Raw genomic sequence first — 13,565 nt, 5'->3', positions numbered from 1 at the left:
GTGTGCAGACCCTTATCTGGGAGAACCGGGTTTGATTCCCCACTCCTCTACTTGCACCTGCTGGAATGGCCTTGGGTCAGCCATAGCTCTCGTAGGAGTTGTCCTTGAAAGGGCAGCTGCTGTGAGAGCTCTCTCAACCCCGCACACCTCACAGGGTGTCTGTTGTGGGGGAAGAAAAAAAGGAGATTGTAAGCCGCTCTGAGACTCTTGATTCAGAGAGGGGTGTATATATACAGTCGTCTTCTTCTGCACAAGGGTTTTTTTTTTTAGAACCTGGATTATGGAATGCTCCCTGTTAACATATGAACATATGAAGCTGCCTTATACTGAATCAGAATCCATCAAAGTCAGTATTGTCTTCTCAGACTGGCAGCGGCTCTCCAGGGTCTCAAGCTGAGGTTTTTCACACCTACTTGCCTGGACTCTTTTTAGTTAGAGATGCCAAGGATTGAAATTGGGACCTTCTGCTTCCTAAGCGGATGCTCTACCACTGAGCCACCGTCCCTCCCAACAGAAACACCTTGGCGCTGACAAAACAAACAAGTTCACACCCCATCCTTTAGTGGAAGTGATACGAGGCTCTTGATTTCGACCAAGCCATGTCAGCTCTAATCTAGCAGGCAGCTAAGGCACAACAGAAACTGTGCACATGGCTGGGGCAGACGTTCCAAGTGTGCAATGCTACAAAAAGAGAGAAGGGATAGATACACAGGTTTGTCTGTCATGTATCAAGGGGTATTGCTGTGGGATGTTGTGGGGATGAGATGGGCCAGTGCATTAGAGAAAGATATACCTTCCCTTCATCTACAGGTATGGATGGGGAGAGAGGTGTTTATCTCCTGCCTGGATCTGCTGCGTATAGTCATTATCTTTGCAATTCTAGTCGCTTCCAGCCTCTTTGTTGTGTGCGAAGATCTATACCTGTTCCACCCTAAAATGCAAAAGATCTACTAGAGTAAAATCTGGAAGGAAAAGCGATTTCTACTTCTCTGTTTTACCAAATTTATAGAGCCAAGGGGGAATACAGAGCACCATATAACAGAGGTGTCAAACATGCAGCTTGGGGGCTGAATCAGGCCCTCGGAGGGCTCCTATCAGGCCCCTGAGCAACTGGCTGTTGTCTGCTTCCTTCTTTCTCTCTCTTGCTTCCTTCTGCATCACAACTTGCTTTGCCAGGCTTACTCAATCTCACAGGAGCTACAGAGTGAAGCTTCTATTTTCTCCATTGACTGAGGCTCCACCCTTGGTGAGGAAGGGGGGGGGAGGAATAACTTGCTTTGACAGGTTCTTTCAGTTGCACAGCAGAGCTACTGAGCCAAGCCTGCCTTCCTTCTGTTGGCTGAGGCTCCTCACCCTCCTGGTCCCCTGGGGAAGGAAGGAAAGAGACAGAGTTTCCTTTGCCCAGTTCCCTGGATCGCATGAGCAAGATACAAAGAAAGCACGTTTAAGACCAACGAGTGCTGATGTTTTTTAAACATCTTTAATTGTGTTTGTGCCTCTATCGCAGCGCCAGCCTCACGGCCTCACTGGATCTCTATATTTCAGTCTCTTCGGGGTATTTTACTTGTTTAGATGGATGGGACCACAGCAGCTTTGTAGTTTTTCTCACACAATATAGGCTCACGAGAACTTGAATTTAAAACCACAGATTTATTGTTACTAACAGTCTTGAACTGGGGATATGGGATATATTTACACAGGCTTAATCTTTTGTTTCAGGCTTCACGATTACTTTTACTTTCTTGAGTCTTGCACAGTTACACAGTCCACCTTCAACTCCCTCTCCACCTTTTGTCGAGGTCTGGCCTCTTGGGATAGATGTGTCTAGTCACACCCCTCGACTGAAGACTCTTCTCTCAGCCCTTCTTGGTGTCTCTGACCCACATCTACTCCCTCAACCTCCTCACTAGGTCTTTAGCGTAGTTTCCTGGTGTCTGCGACCGTTCAGGTCTTTAACTGACTCACACACACACACAGCCCTCTCGGCTGGTTAGGTCAAGCTGGCCGTCTCTGGAAGACTTCCCCGTCTCCGTCTCCAGCTTCCACTCAGGATCAGCTATCTTTTCAGCCCTTCTCAGGCCCCAACTGACCCTCTCAGTCTTTCTGTCAGGCTCCAACTCTGACAGACTCCTGACTGAGCTCCTGCCTCAGCAGTTTCTTGTCATGAACTAACTTTTTCCCTCCCTGAGAGCTGTGAGCACTCTGCCCCCACCCTCAGGTCACCTGACGCAGCCCTGTGCGCCTTCAGTTTATTCTTAACCCTTTGCTTTCCGTCACATGTCCCTCCCCCTTTTGAGACATTGCGCAAGGCGAAAGGTCTCAGCCTTTTGCTGAGCAATGGGACATGGGCACACTTGCTTGGGTTACACTACGTTATAACACTTTTGTCATAATACCAACTTCAAAATTATATACATTCTTACTCAGATACAGAACTGGATGATACAGTCCTTCCTCTCCTTGCTGACTTAATGTTGCACCTACCCCAACATTAGATGCATCAGTAAAGAGGGTAAACTCCTTTGAAAACTCTGGAGTTTTCAACACTGGCTCAGTGGTCAGAACCACTTTCAGATGTTCATACGCTTTTTGACACTCTGCATTCCAGATTACTGGATCAGGGTTCTTCTTCTTGGTGCACTCACATAGCGGTGCTGCTATCGTGCTAAACTCAGGTATAAACCTCCTGTAGTATCCTACTACGCCCAAAAACGCTCGAATTTCCTTCTTAGTTTGGGGTCTAGGCCACTCATGTATGGCTTGCACCTTTCCCCAATCTGCTTTGACCTTACCTCCTCCTAGCACATGCCCTAAATACTTAACCTCGGCCATGGCTAGTTGACACTTAGATGCCTTAATGGTGAGACCCGCATCTTTCACTCGTTGTAACACAATGGCCACATGCTGCAAATGTTCCTTCCATGTAGCACTGAAAATAGCAATATCGTCAATATATGCAAGCGCAAATTCTTTCAGTCCCACTAACATCTTATCAATTACTCTCTGGAATGTGGAGGGAGCATTCCTTAACCCGAATGGTAACACAGTAAACTCAAAGAGTCCCTCCTTGGTTATAAACGCTGTTTTCTGTTGATCTTTTGGATCCATAGCTACCTGCCAATAACCTTTTGTCAAATCTAAGGTGGAAATAAAATTGGCAGCTCCAATTGTCTCGACTAACTCGTCTATGCGAGGCATTGGATACACATCCGGTACTGTTATTTTATTCAATCTCCTGTAGTCCACACAAAACCTCATAGTTTTGTCTGGTTTGGGTACTAGGACTACAGGTGAGGCCCACGGACTTTCTGAAGGTACAATTAAACCCAGTTGTAACATCTCTTCTACCTCCTGCTGTACATACTTGGCATTCGGGCCAGTCACTCTGTATGGTTGGAGTGCTACAGGCCTCGAATCCCCTGTGTCAATCTTATGACACACTAAGTTCGTCTTCCCTGGTACATCTGAAAAGATTGTTTTGTACCCTCCCAATATCGTTTGTAATTGGGCTCTCTGTTCTCCATTAAGAGAAGGGGCGAACTGAACCTCCTTAATGGTTTCTTCCTGGGATATTTTCCCCCAACCCGACAATTCAGTTCCCTCCCTGACTCCCTTCTTTGCAACTAAAACCAAATTACCCCTGTCAAAATAAGGTTTTAGCATATTCACATGGAACACTTTACATTGTTCCCCATCTTCACTTAAGTTCACTACATAGTTCACGTTGGAGACCTTATGGGCGATGGTATAAGGTCCCTCCCAGGCCACATCTAACTTGTTCTTCTTCCTGGGCTTCAACACCAGTACTCTGTCTCCTGACTTGAACTCTCTGTCTCTGGACTTGGAGTCGTACCACTGCTTCTGCCGTCGTTGCGATCTTCTCATGTTGTCTGCAGCAGCCGTCCTCACCTCCTGCAGATGCTGTTGTAGTTCGTGTAGGTAAGAGATGACATCTGTCTCCTGGATGTCCTCGTTCCCGGACCACGCCTCTTTCAGAACATCAAGGGGTCCTCTGGCTTGTCTTCCATACAACAGTTCAAATGGACTGTACCCGGAACTTTCTTGGGGTACCTCCCTGTACCCGAAGAGCAGGTGTTGCAACCTCTGGTCCCAATCGTTGGGATGCTTGTATGCGTAAGTCTTTAACATATGGTTCAGGGTGCCATTAAACCTTTCATTGAGTCCATTTGCTTGTGGGTGGTATGCTGTTGTGGTCACAGGCCGGATTCCACAAGCTCTTAACAATTCTTGCATCACATTTGACATAAATGTGGTGCCTAAATCAGTCACCATCTCTTTTGGAAAACCCAATCTTGAAAACACAGTCAGTAGGGCTTCCGCCACTGTCTTTGCCTCAATGTCCTTAAGTGGAACCGCTTCTGGGAACTTGGTGGCATAATCTACGATGGTCAGGATGTACTTGTTTCCCCTTCTGGTCACTCTGGAGATAGGACCAACAATATCTACTCCTATCTTCCCAAAGGCTTCTGTGACTATAGGGACTGGTTGTAATAGACCCTTAGTTTTGTCTAGAGCTTTCCCCACCATTTGGCAGGCCTGACACGATTTGCAAAAAGCCCTTATGTCCTTGCCCATATTTGGCCAAAAGAACCGTTCTTGCACTCGGTCCCTTGTCTTATTGATGCCAAGGTGAGAGGCCATGGGTGATGCATGAGCCAAATCCAACACTTGCATCCTATACTTTCTTGGCAGGACTAATTGCTTCTTTCTTTCCCAGACTATGTTATGTTTTCTTCTTAAAGCCACCCGGTATAGTTTCTGGTCTATCACTTTAAATTGGCATGGGTGTTCAATTGTGATCTCAGTGTCAGTGTCACTCACCCCAGTTCTCTGCCATAGTTCCTTCAGGCTGTCATCTTGTTGCTGCTCTCTGAGGAATTCTGCAGCAGGGATGGTCTGCAACATTGTTTCCTCTTCTTCTGCTGGTTGCTGTACACACACCTCAGTAGTTGCTTCTTCTGGCCTGCTTCTTGTAACAATGTTGACAGGATTAGCTTGCTGTCTCTTTAACTCATCAGCTAAATCATTGCCCAATAGAAGCGATGTTCCTATGTCACTCAGGACTCCCACAATCCAATCACCTTGGAACTCTCTATACTTGATAGGAACTTCTGCTAGGGCCACTTCAAATGTAGGTCCTTTAATGCCCTTTATGGTGTAAGTTTTCCCAGGCAAATACTGATGACTTTTTACTAATTCTGGCTGTATTAGGGTAACACGCGCCCCTGTGTCCCTATAAGCCTTGACTTCCTTGTCATTTACTGTCACAGTCTCAGTATATTCCTCACTCAAGCTCTCCTGCACCTTCCACACTTTCAGAACACTATTGGGTCTTTCTGGTGGTGTGTTCTCTGGAAGTGAGGGGTTTGTTTCTACTTCTTGCTTTTGACTTTGCACTATTTTAACTGTCTTAGCTGGTGGGGTCTTTTTCCCTTTTTCTGGGCAAAATTTGGCATAGTGCCCAATTCCTCCACATTGGAAGCAAGCAGCCTGGGTCCTTCTATATGGAGGTGGACTGTACCGCTTTGCAGGGTTGTTGTTACCCGCCCCAGACTTCTCTGGAGAGTTCCAGACTCGGGGGTTTTTAGTTGGAGCAGTCCACATTGATCTCCCTAGATCTGATTCAATCTCATCTAGAATCATAGCTGCTTCTTCTACTGTTTTCAACTTCTTGTCTCTCAGAACCCACCTATACTGAGAGGGGACTTGGTTATAAAACTGTTCCAAGCCCACTAAGTTTTTCAGGTCTTCTAAAGTGGAAACTTTACTCCCTTCAACCCATCTGTTCAGGGCTCTGTCTAACCGACAACCTAGTTGAGAGTATGTTTCTCCAGGCTTCCTTCTGATTTCTCTAAATTTTTTCCTGCTTTGCTCTGCTGTTAAGCCAAAGCGGACTCTGACCCTTTCCTTATACAATTGATAATCAGAAGTTTCCTCATCCCTCAGTTCAGAGTACATTTCACTCAACTCTCCACAGATCTGAGGTCTCAAATAAATCATTCTGTCCTCATCAGCAACTCTCAAATCTTTACATGTTCTTTCAAAATTAAACAAAAAAGCTTCTACGTCATCCCCTTTTTGATACTTGGGGAATTTCTTTTGTTCTACTGTGAGGCGCCTCTCATTTCTAGTATCACGTTGAGACTCAGGCCTTCCTTGAATCTCCTGGAGTTTCAACCTGTACATTTTTTCCTCATGTTCTCTCTCTGCTTTCCTTTCTCTGTGTTCTCTCTCTGATTCCAGCCTAGCCATTTCCACTCCTCTCTCTGATTCCAGCCTAGCCATTTCCATTCCTTTTTCTCTTTCATGTTCCCTCTCTCTGTGCTCTCTCTCTCTTTCCGCTTCCCTTTCTCTGTGTTCTCTCTCCTCTCTTTCTACTTGAATTTTGGCCATCTGAATTTGTTTTTCTGCTTCTATTCTGGCCAATTCCAACTGTATTTTCATAGCCTCTATGCTATGAGTAGGATTCTCCTCAGGAATCTCCTCTTGTGTCTGCCCATCCCCCGTGGCTGTGGTAGTTCTCTTAGGAGGAGCCATTTCTGACAGGAATTTTTCACAAAACTGTCTTAATTCCTTCACTGCAGTGTCCCTCTACTTTCTGTGTGTCTTAGTGACACTTATTTTGGGGTTTTTCTTCGAAATCCCACCGCTGCCACCAATTATCGCAGTGCCAGCCTCACGGCCTCACTGGATCTCTATATTTCAGTCTCTTCGGGGTATTTTACTTGTTTAGATGGATGGGACCACAGCAGCTTTGTAGTTTTTCTCACACAATATAGGCTCACGAGAACTTGAATTTAAAACCACAGATTTATTGTTACTAACAGTCTTGAACTGGGGATATGGGATATATTTACACAGGCTTAATCTTTTGTTTCAGGCTTCACGATTACTTTTACTTTCTTGAGTCTTGCACAGTTACACAGTCCACCTTCAACTCCCTCTCCACCTTTTGTCGAGGTCTGGCCTCTTGGGATAGATGTGTCTAGTCACACCCCTCGACTGAAGACTCTTCTCTCAGCCCTTCTTGGTGTCTCTGACCCACATCTACTCCCTCAACCTCCTCACTAGGTCTTTAGCGTAGTTTCCTGGTGTCTGCGACCGTTCAGGTCTTTAACTGACTCACACACACACACAGCCCTCTCGGCTGGTTAGGTCAAGCTGGCCGTCTCTGGAAGACTTCCCCGTCTCCGTCTCCAGCTTCCACTCAGGATCAGCTATCTTTTCAGCCCTTCTCAGGCCCCAACTGACCCTCTCAGTCTTTCTGTCAGGCTCCAACTCTGACAGACTCCTGACTGAGCTCCTGCCTCAGCAGTTTCTTGTCATGAACTAACTTTTTCCCTCCCTGAGAGCTGTGAGCACTCTGCCCCCACCCTCAGGTCACCTGACGCAGCCCTGTGCGCCTTCAGTTTATTCTTAACCCTTTGCTTTCCGTCACAGCCTCTTATAAAGTTTATATCTCTGCTATAATTACCGTATTTTTCGCACCATAAGACGCACTTTCCCCACCCCCAAAAAAGTAGGGGGGAAAGTGTGTGCGTCTTATGGAGCGAAGATACCGGTACTACCTTCCTGGGGGGGCGATCCGCTGCCTCCGCCTCTGATCCCGGCGTTTCCCCCGCGCCTGCCTGCCTGGCTCCAGCTCTGATGCTTACAGCAAGCACCAGGATCGCTCCCTCTGCCCTCCGATCCCAGCGCTTGCTGTAAGCGTCAGAGCTGAAGCCAGGCAGAAAGGCACGGAGGAAGCACGCTGCCCCCTCCACAGCCGGCGCTCGCAAAGCGCTGGGTTTGCGGAGGGGGCGGGTGCTTCCTCCATGACTGCCTGCCTGGCTTCAGCTCTGACGCTTACAGCAAGCACCGGGATCGGAGGGCAGAGGGAGCGATCCTGGCGCTTGCTGTAAGCATCAGAGCTGGAGCCAGGCAGGCAGGCAGGCATGGAGGAAGCGCCGGGATCGGAGGCAGCGGATCGCCCTCCAGGAGGAAGATGCGTCCTATCGTCCGGAGCGCCTTATGGTGCGGGGCATCCACACATGCAAGCCATCACTCAGTGCTCTGTCACAAGGTGATAGGTGTGGATATATCAACCAGCACTTAGCTGCAAGTGTCTCAGAAGAGTTAAAAAAAGAAAAAAGGAACACAACATTAATTTTTTTTCAGGCTAAGAATCTAATAATAATAATAATAATAATAATAATAATAATCTGCAGTAAAATTGCTCAGATTGACGGAAAACATCATGACAGAGTTGGAGTTATGTTGCACTGGAATGTTTGCAAGCAGCATGGCTTACAATCCGCCAGAAATGTCATGGGAGCACAAACTGACAAGATCATGAAGAATCATGAAACAAAGGTTCTTTAGGACTTCCAGTTCTGATCAGAGAAACATATGGAGCATAGCACTCCTGATGTCACAGTTGTAGAGAAAATGAGAAATAGGGTTTGGATCATTGACATTGTGATCCCAGGAGACAGCAGAATAGAAAAGAAAGAACAGGAGAAGATCATGAAATGCCAAGACCTATTAAATAGAGCATCTCTGGGAACATCCCTTGTGCCAGTTGTCATTGGAGCAGTGCCTAGAAGTCTCAAGGAACACCTGGTTATTCTGGGCGCTGACCAAATAATACCAGTTCAGCTCCAGAAGACAGTGTTGCTTGGAACAGCAAGAATCCTGTGGAAGATGCATCTGTAATTCCCTAGCAATTGGTTAGATCTCAAATTGCAGAACACCATCTACAAGTCAAATTATGCGACAGTTCATAATAGCAATAGTAGCAGCAGCAGCAGTAGTAACATGCCAGCCCCAGAACCATGGGGTTTTCAAGGCAAGAGATGATCAGATGCGGTTTTCCATTGCCTGCCTCTCTAAATAGCATCCCCAGTCTTCCTTGGTGGTCTACCATCCAAGTACTGACTGTGGCCAGTGCTGCTTGGTTTCCAGGCTCTGAGAAGATTAGGCTAGTCAGGCTGCTAAGAAGCACATAAGCCATGTCTTAAAATGTAGATGGGGATTGTTAGCCTAGGACCAGAAGGACTCTGGTTTAATTCTCTAACTGCCCACCAAGGGACCTTGGGCCGGTCACTTCCTCTCTCCCAGCTAGGGTTGGCAGGTGAGGCCACCAAGCAGGTACGGAGTGCTTTCTTATTTGAGAATGGCCATCATTTCAACGTCCGTTAAAATGATAACCATTCTCCAAGAAGAGAAAGAAGAAGAAAACTTTCCAACAAGAACACTCCTGTACTGAGGACTTTGATAAATATTTTTGTGGTTCTATCGGATCACACTGGAGTATCTCTGCTTTAGTTTTGTATCACTTGGCTTTAGTTTATAAAGTATTGTGCTGAGAAGTTTTATCCTTCGTATTTTGCCACAATAACCCTTGTGGTTCCCTTCAGTAGCTCCAATTGTGGAATGGCAACCCTGCTCTCATTCTGGCCTCCCTCTAGGGTTTCTGGGACTGCTCTGGCCACCAGCAGGGGATGGGGGGGTAGGGTTGCCACCTCCAGTTGAGGAAACTTCTGGAGATTTGGGGGTGGAGCCTGGAGAGGACAGGAACCTCAGTCGAGTACAATGCCATAGAGCAGGGGTGTCAAACTCATTTGTTATGAAGACCAGCTTTTCACCTTGTCAGGCTGAGCCACGTGTGTCATAAAATGTAATGCCAGGTAGGGAAGATATAAACTTTATAAAGAACGCAGACAGACACGCACACTCAGCCTAATCCACCTCGCTGGCTTGTTGAGCCTCAGCCAACAGAAGGAAGAGAGGCTTGGCTCAGTAGCTCTGCTGTGCAATTGAGAGAACCTGGCAAAGTTAGCTGTCCTTCCCTCATTTCCTCCCCAAGGGAGGAGCTTTGCTCTGTAGCTCCTGTGTGATTGAGCAAACCTGGCAAAGCAAGTTGTGATGCAGAAGGAAGCAAGAGAGGGAGAAAGAAGCAGATAACAGGGAGTTGCCTGGGGGCCTGACAGGAGCCCTCCGGGGGCCTGATTCGGCCCCCAGGCCACATGTTTGACACCCCTGTCATAGAGTGTACCCTCCAAAGCACCCATTTTCTCCAGGGGAACTGATCTCCGTAGTCTGGAGATAAGCTGTAATTCCAGGAGATTCCCAGGTCCCACCTGGAGCCTGGCATCCCTACTTACTTCACAGGGCTGTTGAGAGGATGAGAGGACCACGTCTGTTCCTTGAAGGCAGTGCGGGATGAAAAACAAATCAGACCAACAACAGGGACTGGCTTTAAGTTTCAGAAACATTTGTCGTCCTTACCATTAAATCATGGGCCTGCTCAAGCACCGTGACTGTATCTGTGTGTCTTTGAGCTAATGTTCCAGTATAGATCTGGATGCACTCCAGCTGGGTATAAAGCCCCCGGCAAGGGGAGCTAGCTGAAGAATGCCTATACAAACACAAAGATCCTTCTGCCAGCGGAATGTCGCCGGTGCCGTAATTGCGCCCGTCCTAATTGTGCCAATCCTTCTGTATCGCTCAGCCTTCCCCGGAGACCTCATTTCCTGCCACCGCAACAGAGAAGTTCCTCCAAGAGGAAGAGAAGCGAGCGAGAGACTTTGAAAAGGTTTTAAACGCACACATCGAGGAACTGCAAAGGCAGTCGGGGAATACCCTAAAGAAATACGCCGGTCTCAAGCAAAGCTGACAAAAGATAAGTCTGGGGGGAAAAGAATAAATGCTGAGATGTAGTTACTATCCCAACACAAATCTTCTGCTCTATCATTAAAAAAAAAAACAACATTTACCCCCAAGACAAAGAATGCGAGATTTCGTATATAGTTTGCCTGCTGTCTTTATTTCGATGTAAATATTTTGTATTGCAGTTTTTATGAGATCTAAAAATACCTGTAAATTAAATATGAAACCTTTTAAATCTTAAGCACATACTGAATATCCCTGTATTGTACTCCTATTTAAAATGTGCCCTGCTCGTAAAATCCCTTTCATTGTAGCAGATTCTAGAGCAAAACCTTGGTACAAATCTGGGTGTTCAGGGGTCCAAGACCTACCATTCCTCACTTGGGGTTCTTTTCTCTCCCTTTCTACAACCTGGCAAGAGACCAAGTATAAACCAGTCCTTTATTCTTCGGTTACCTGTGTCTCTCCTAAAGCCTCAGAGCTACTTTACTGTCATATCAACCTGAAAGGTAGGTAAACAAGGCTTTTTTAATAGAAAAAGCCCAGCAGGAGCTCATCTGCATGTTGGGCCACACCCCCTGATGTCGCTGTTGTTTCACAAAGGCTTTTTTTGTACAAAAAGCTCAGCATGAACTCATTTGCATATTAGGCCACACCCCCTGATGCCGAGCCAGCTGGAACAGCGTTCCTGCTCGAAAAAAAGCCCTGTAGGTAGGGTTGAAAAACAATGCTTTAAAAAAAGCTATCCAGTTGCAGAGTGAGGATTCAAAAACTAGATTTCCCACCTCTCATCCCAGTACTGCGGCACGATGCCATCTTTTCCGTCTTTCTCCCTTTTCCCTCAATTGACAATATTTGGACCTCATGTGACCAAGAGAGGAGGGCATTGAACTGATGTGGAGACTGAGGTCCAACCAGGCAAAATGTGGGGAGTGGGGTGGTCAAAGAGCCTAGCATTTCTTTTTGGAATACAGTTCCCAGGTGCAGGAGCCCAATTCTGGTTGGAAGGATAGTGTGAGGAGAAAGAGGTTGTTAAATCTTCCACCCTGTGCAGTTTCCCTCACTTGAAGGACCTAGAGATCCCATCATTTATGCATTCTGCATACAGTCACTACAAAACATCATTTATGCGTCCAGTGCTTCCTCCAGCACAACAAAGGAACCAGTTAAGCTGGCCTGGGAGATGGGGTACATGAAAGCCCGTATCTTCAGAAGCAAATACCAAGTTCTCTTGTTCCCAGTTTTCATCACGTGTCCCTTATCCATGACATCTTTGCCATAAGAATTTTTTGCTGGAACAAAGAAGTTTAATTCCAGTTTCAGTCACCACCCCGCTTAGAGTTGCTAGCTCCATTTTGGGGGTAGAGACTGAGATTTTGGAGGTGGAGACTGAGAAGGGGTAGGGTTTGGGGAGCGAAGGGGAGGGGAACTGCCCTAGAGTCCGCCTTCCAAAGCACCCATTTTCTCCAGGGGAACTGATCTCTCAGGCTCATAGCCATGGGGCGAGGGCACAGCCACCCCATTGAAACCCCCCCTTCCTTCTACAGGGCCCCTCTATTGGGAGGGAGAGCATGCGAGAGAGCATGTGGGGAGGGACGGAGCGGCCTCGCCTTTGAAACCTAGAGGCTCCAGAAGCCTCCCTCATTCCCATCCCTCCTGCCTTGCCCGCCCGCCGGTCATCATCCACCTCAGATACTTCTTCCTCACACAGAGGTGCCCATTTCCTTCCAGGTCACTGCCTGCCTTGGCCGGCCAGAGGGACGCACCTCGCCGCTCCGCTCCCTACTCGGTGCGCCGGCTGCCTTCAGGCATGTAAGACAGCTCAGTCAGCCCTCCTCCTGCCACCCCGTGGGCCCCCGGAGCCCGTGCTATCCACCGGTTGTATGGCGGGACCATGGTGGGGGGGGCGCCTGGGGGGATGGATGCCCAAAGCAACAAAGAGCTCCAGACCTGCTAGGAGGGCAGGAATTGGGAACACTCCCCCTTCCTCGCTCGCTCAGGTGTACTAGTGGGTATGTTGGGGGTCACTGGTTGGCTGAGGGAGCCACGGGAGGAGGCGGGATCCCCATGAAGGTGATTCCCTCATCCATGCGCCCCATCTCGCCAAAGGGACCCTTTTGCCTGGACAGGAGGGTGTGTGGGGCAGCTGGGCGGGGCCTGCTGAGCAAGCCAGAATGTGGAGAAGTGCCTGCAAGTTGATGCTCTCCGGGACTGGGTCCGTGCTTTGGCTAGGAGGGGATCCCCTGCGAGGTGAGGAAGCAGCGAGCAGGTCGGGCATCAGATCCGTTCAGCCCCAGGACCGTTCTGCCCCCCCCCACCTAAAAATTTATCCCCTGGGCCCCCCCCCCCCCCAAGATTTTTTCTGGCTGCGGGCCTGTGATCTCTGTCACTTGGAGGTCAGTTGTGATAGCGGAAGATCTTCAGCCGCTTCCTGGAGGTTGGCAACCCTACACCCCCTCAACAACAACAAAAAGTTTTGAAAGGAAATTTTATATTTGGAGAATGATATTGACCTGTTTAAAAACACCACATATAGCCACCAATGTATAGGCATATACTTTTAATAATAACAATTTCTAAATGTACTTCGTGTAAAGATCTCTCGGGGCAGTACATCTGTCACCTACAGAAAGATTCGGGTGGGTAGCTGTGTTGGTCTGAAGCAGCAGAACAAATTTTCAACCCAGTGGCACCTTTAAGACCAGCAAAGTTTTATTCTGGGCATAATCTTTCATGTGCGCACGCATTTCTTCAGCTACGTTGAAACAGAAGTCACCAACCCTAAACTTAATGGTTGGTGACTTCTGTTTCAATGTGCCAAAAGAAGCGCATGCACATGAAAGTTTGTAGCCAGAATAAAACTCTGTTGGTTTTAAAGGAGCCACTGGGCTCAA

The 13,565-nt window shown here is 47.7% G+C and overlaps 1 protein-coding gene across 2 annotated transcripts in view; it reads left to right on the top strand.

The window, feature by feature from the left end:
• The window catches only part of DEUP1 (deuterosome assembly protein 1), a 95,729-nt gene extending 84,817 nt beyond the window's left edge, over nucleotides 1-10,912 (top strand). For both annotated transcript variants that reach the window (XM_060234946.1, XM_060234945.1), the window contains one exon: nucleotides 10,514-10,912. In XM_060234946.1, coding sequence (XP_060090929.1) covers nucleotides 10,514-10,678 — 165 coding nt within the window. In that variant the 3' untranslated portion in view covers nucleotides 10,679-10,912. The remainder of the gene's footprint in view (nucleotides 1-10,513) is intronic.
• Nucleotides 10,913-13,565: the final 2,653 nt, after the last annotated feature.

The sequence above is a fragment of the Heteronotia binoei genome, chromosome 3 (genome assembly GCF_032191835.1).
Source record: "Heteronotia binoei isolate CCM8104 ecotype False Entrance Well chromosome 3, APGP_CSIRO_Hbin_v1, whole genome shotgun sequence".
Classification (NCBI taxonomy): domain Eukaryota; kingdom Metazoa; phylum Chordata; class Lepidosauria; order Squamata; family Gekkonidae; genus Heteronotia; species Heteronotia binoei.
The sequence above is the reverse complement of the archived record's forward strand: the minus strand, read 5'-3'. Positions and strand labels throughout refer to the sequence as shown.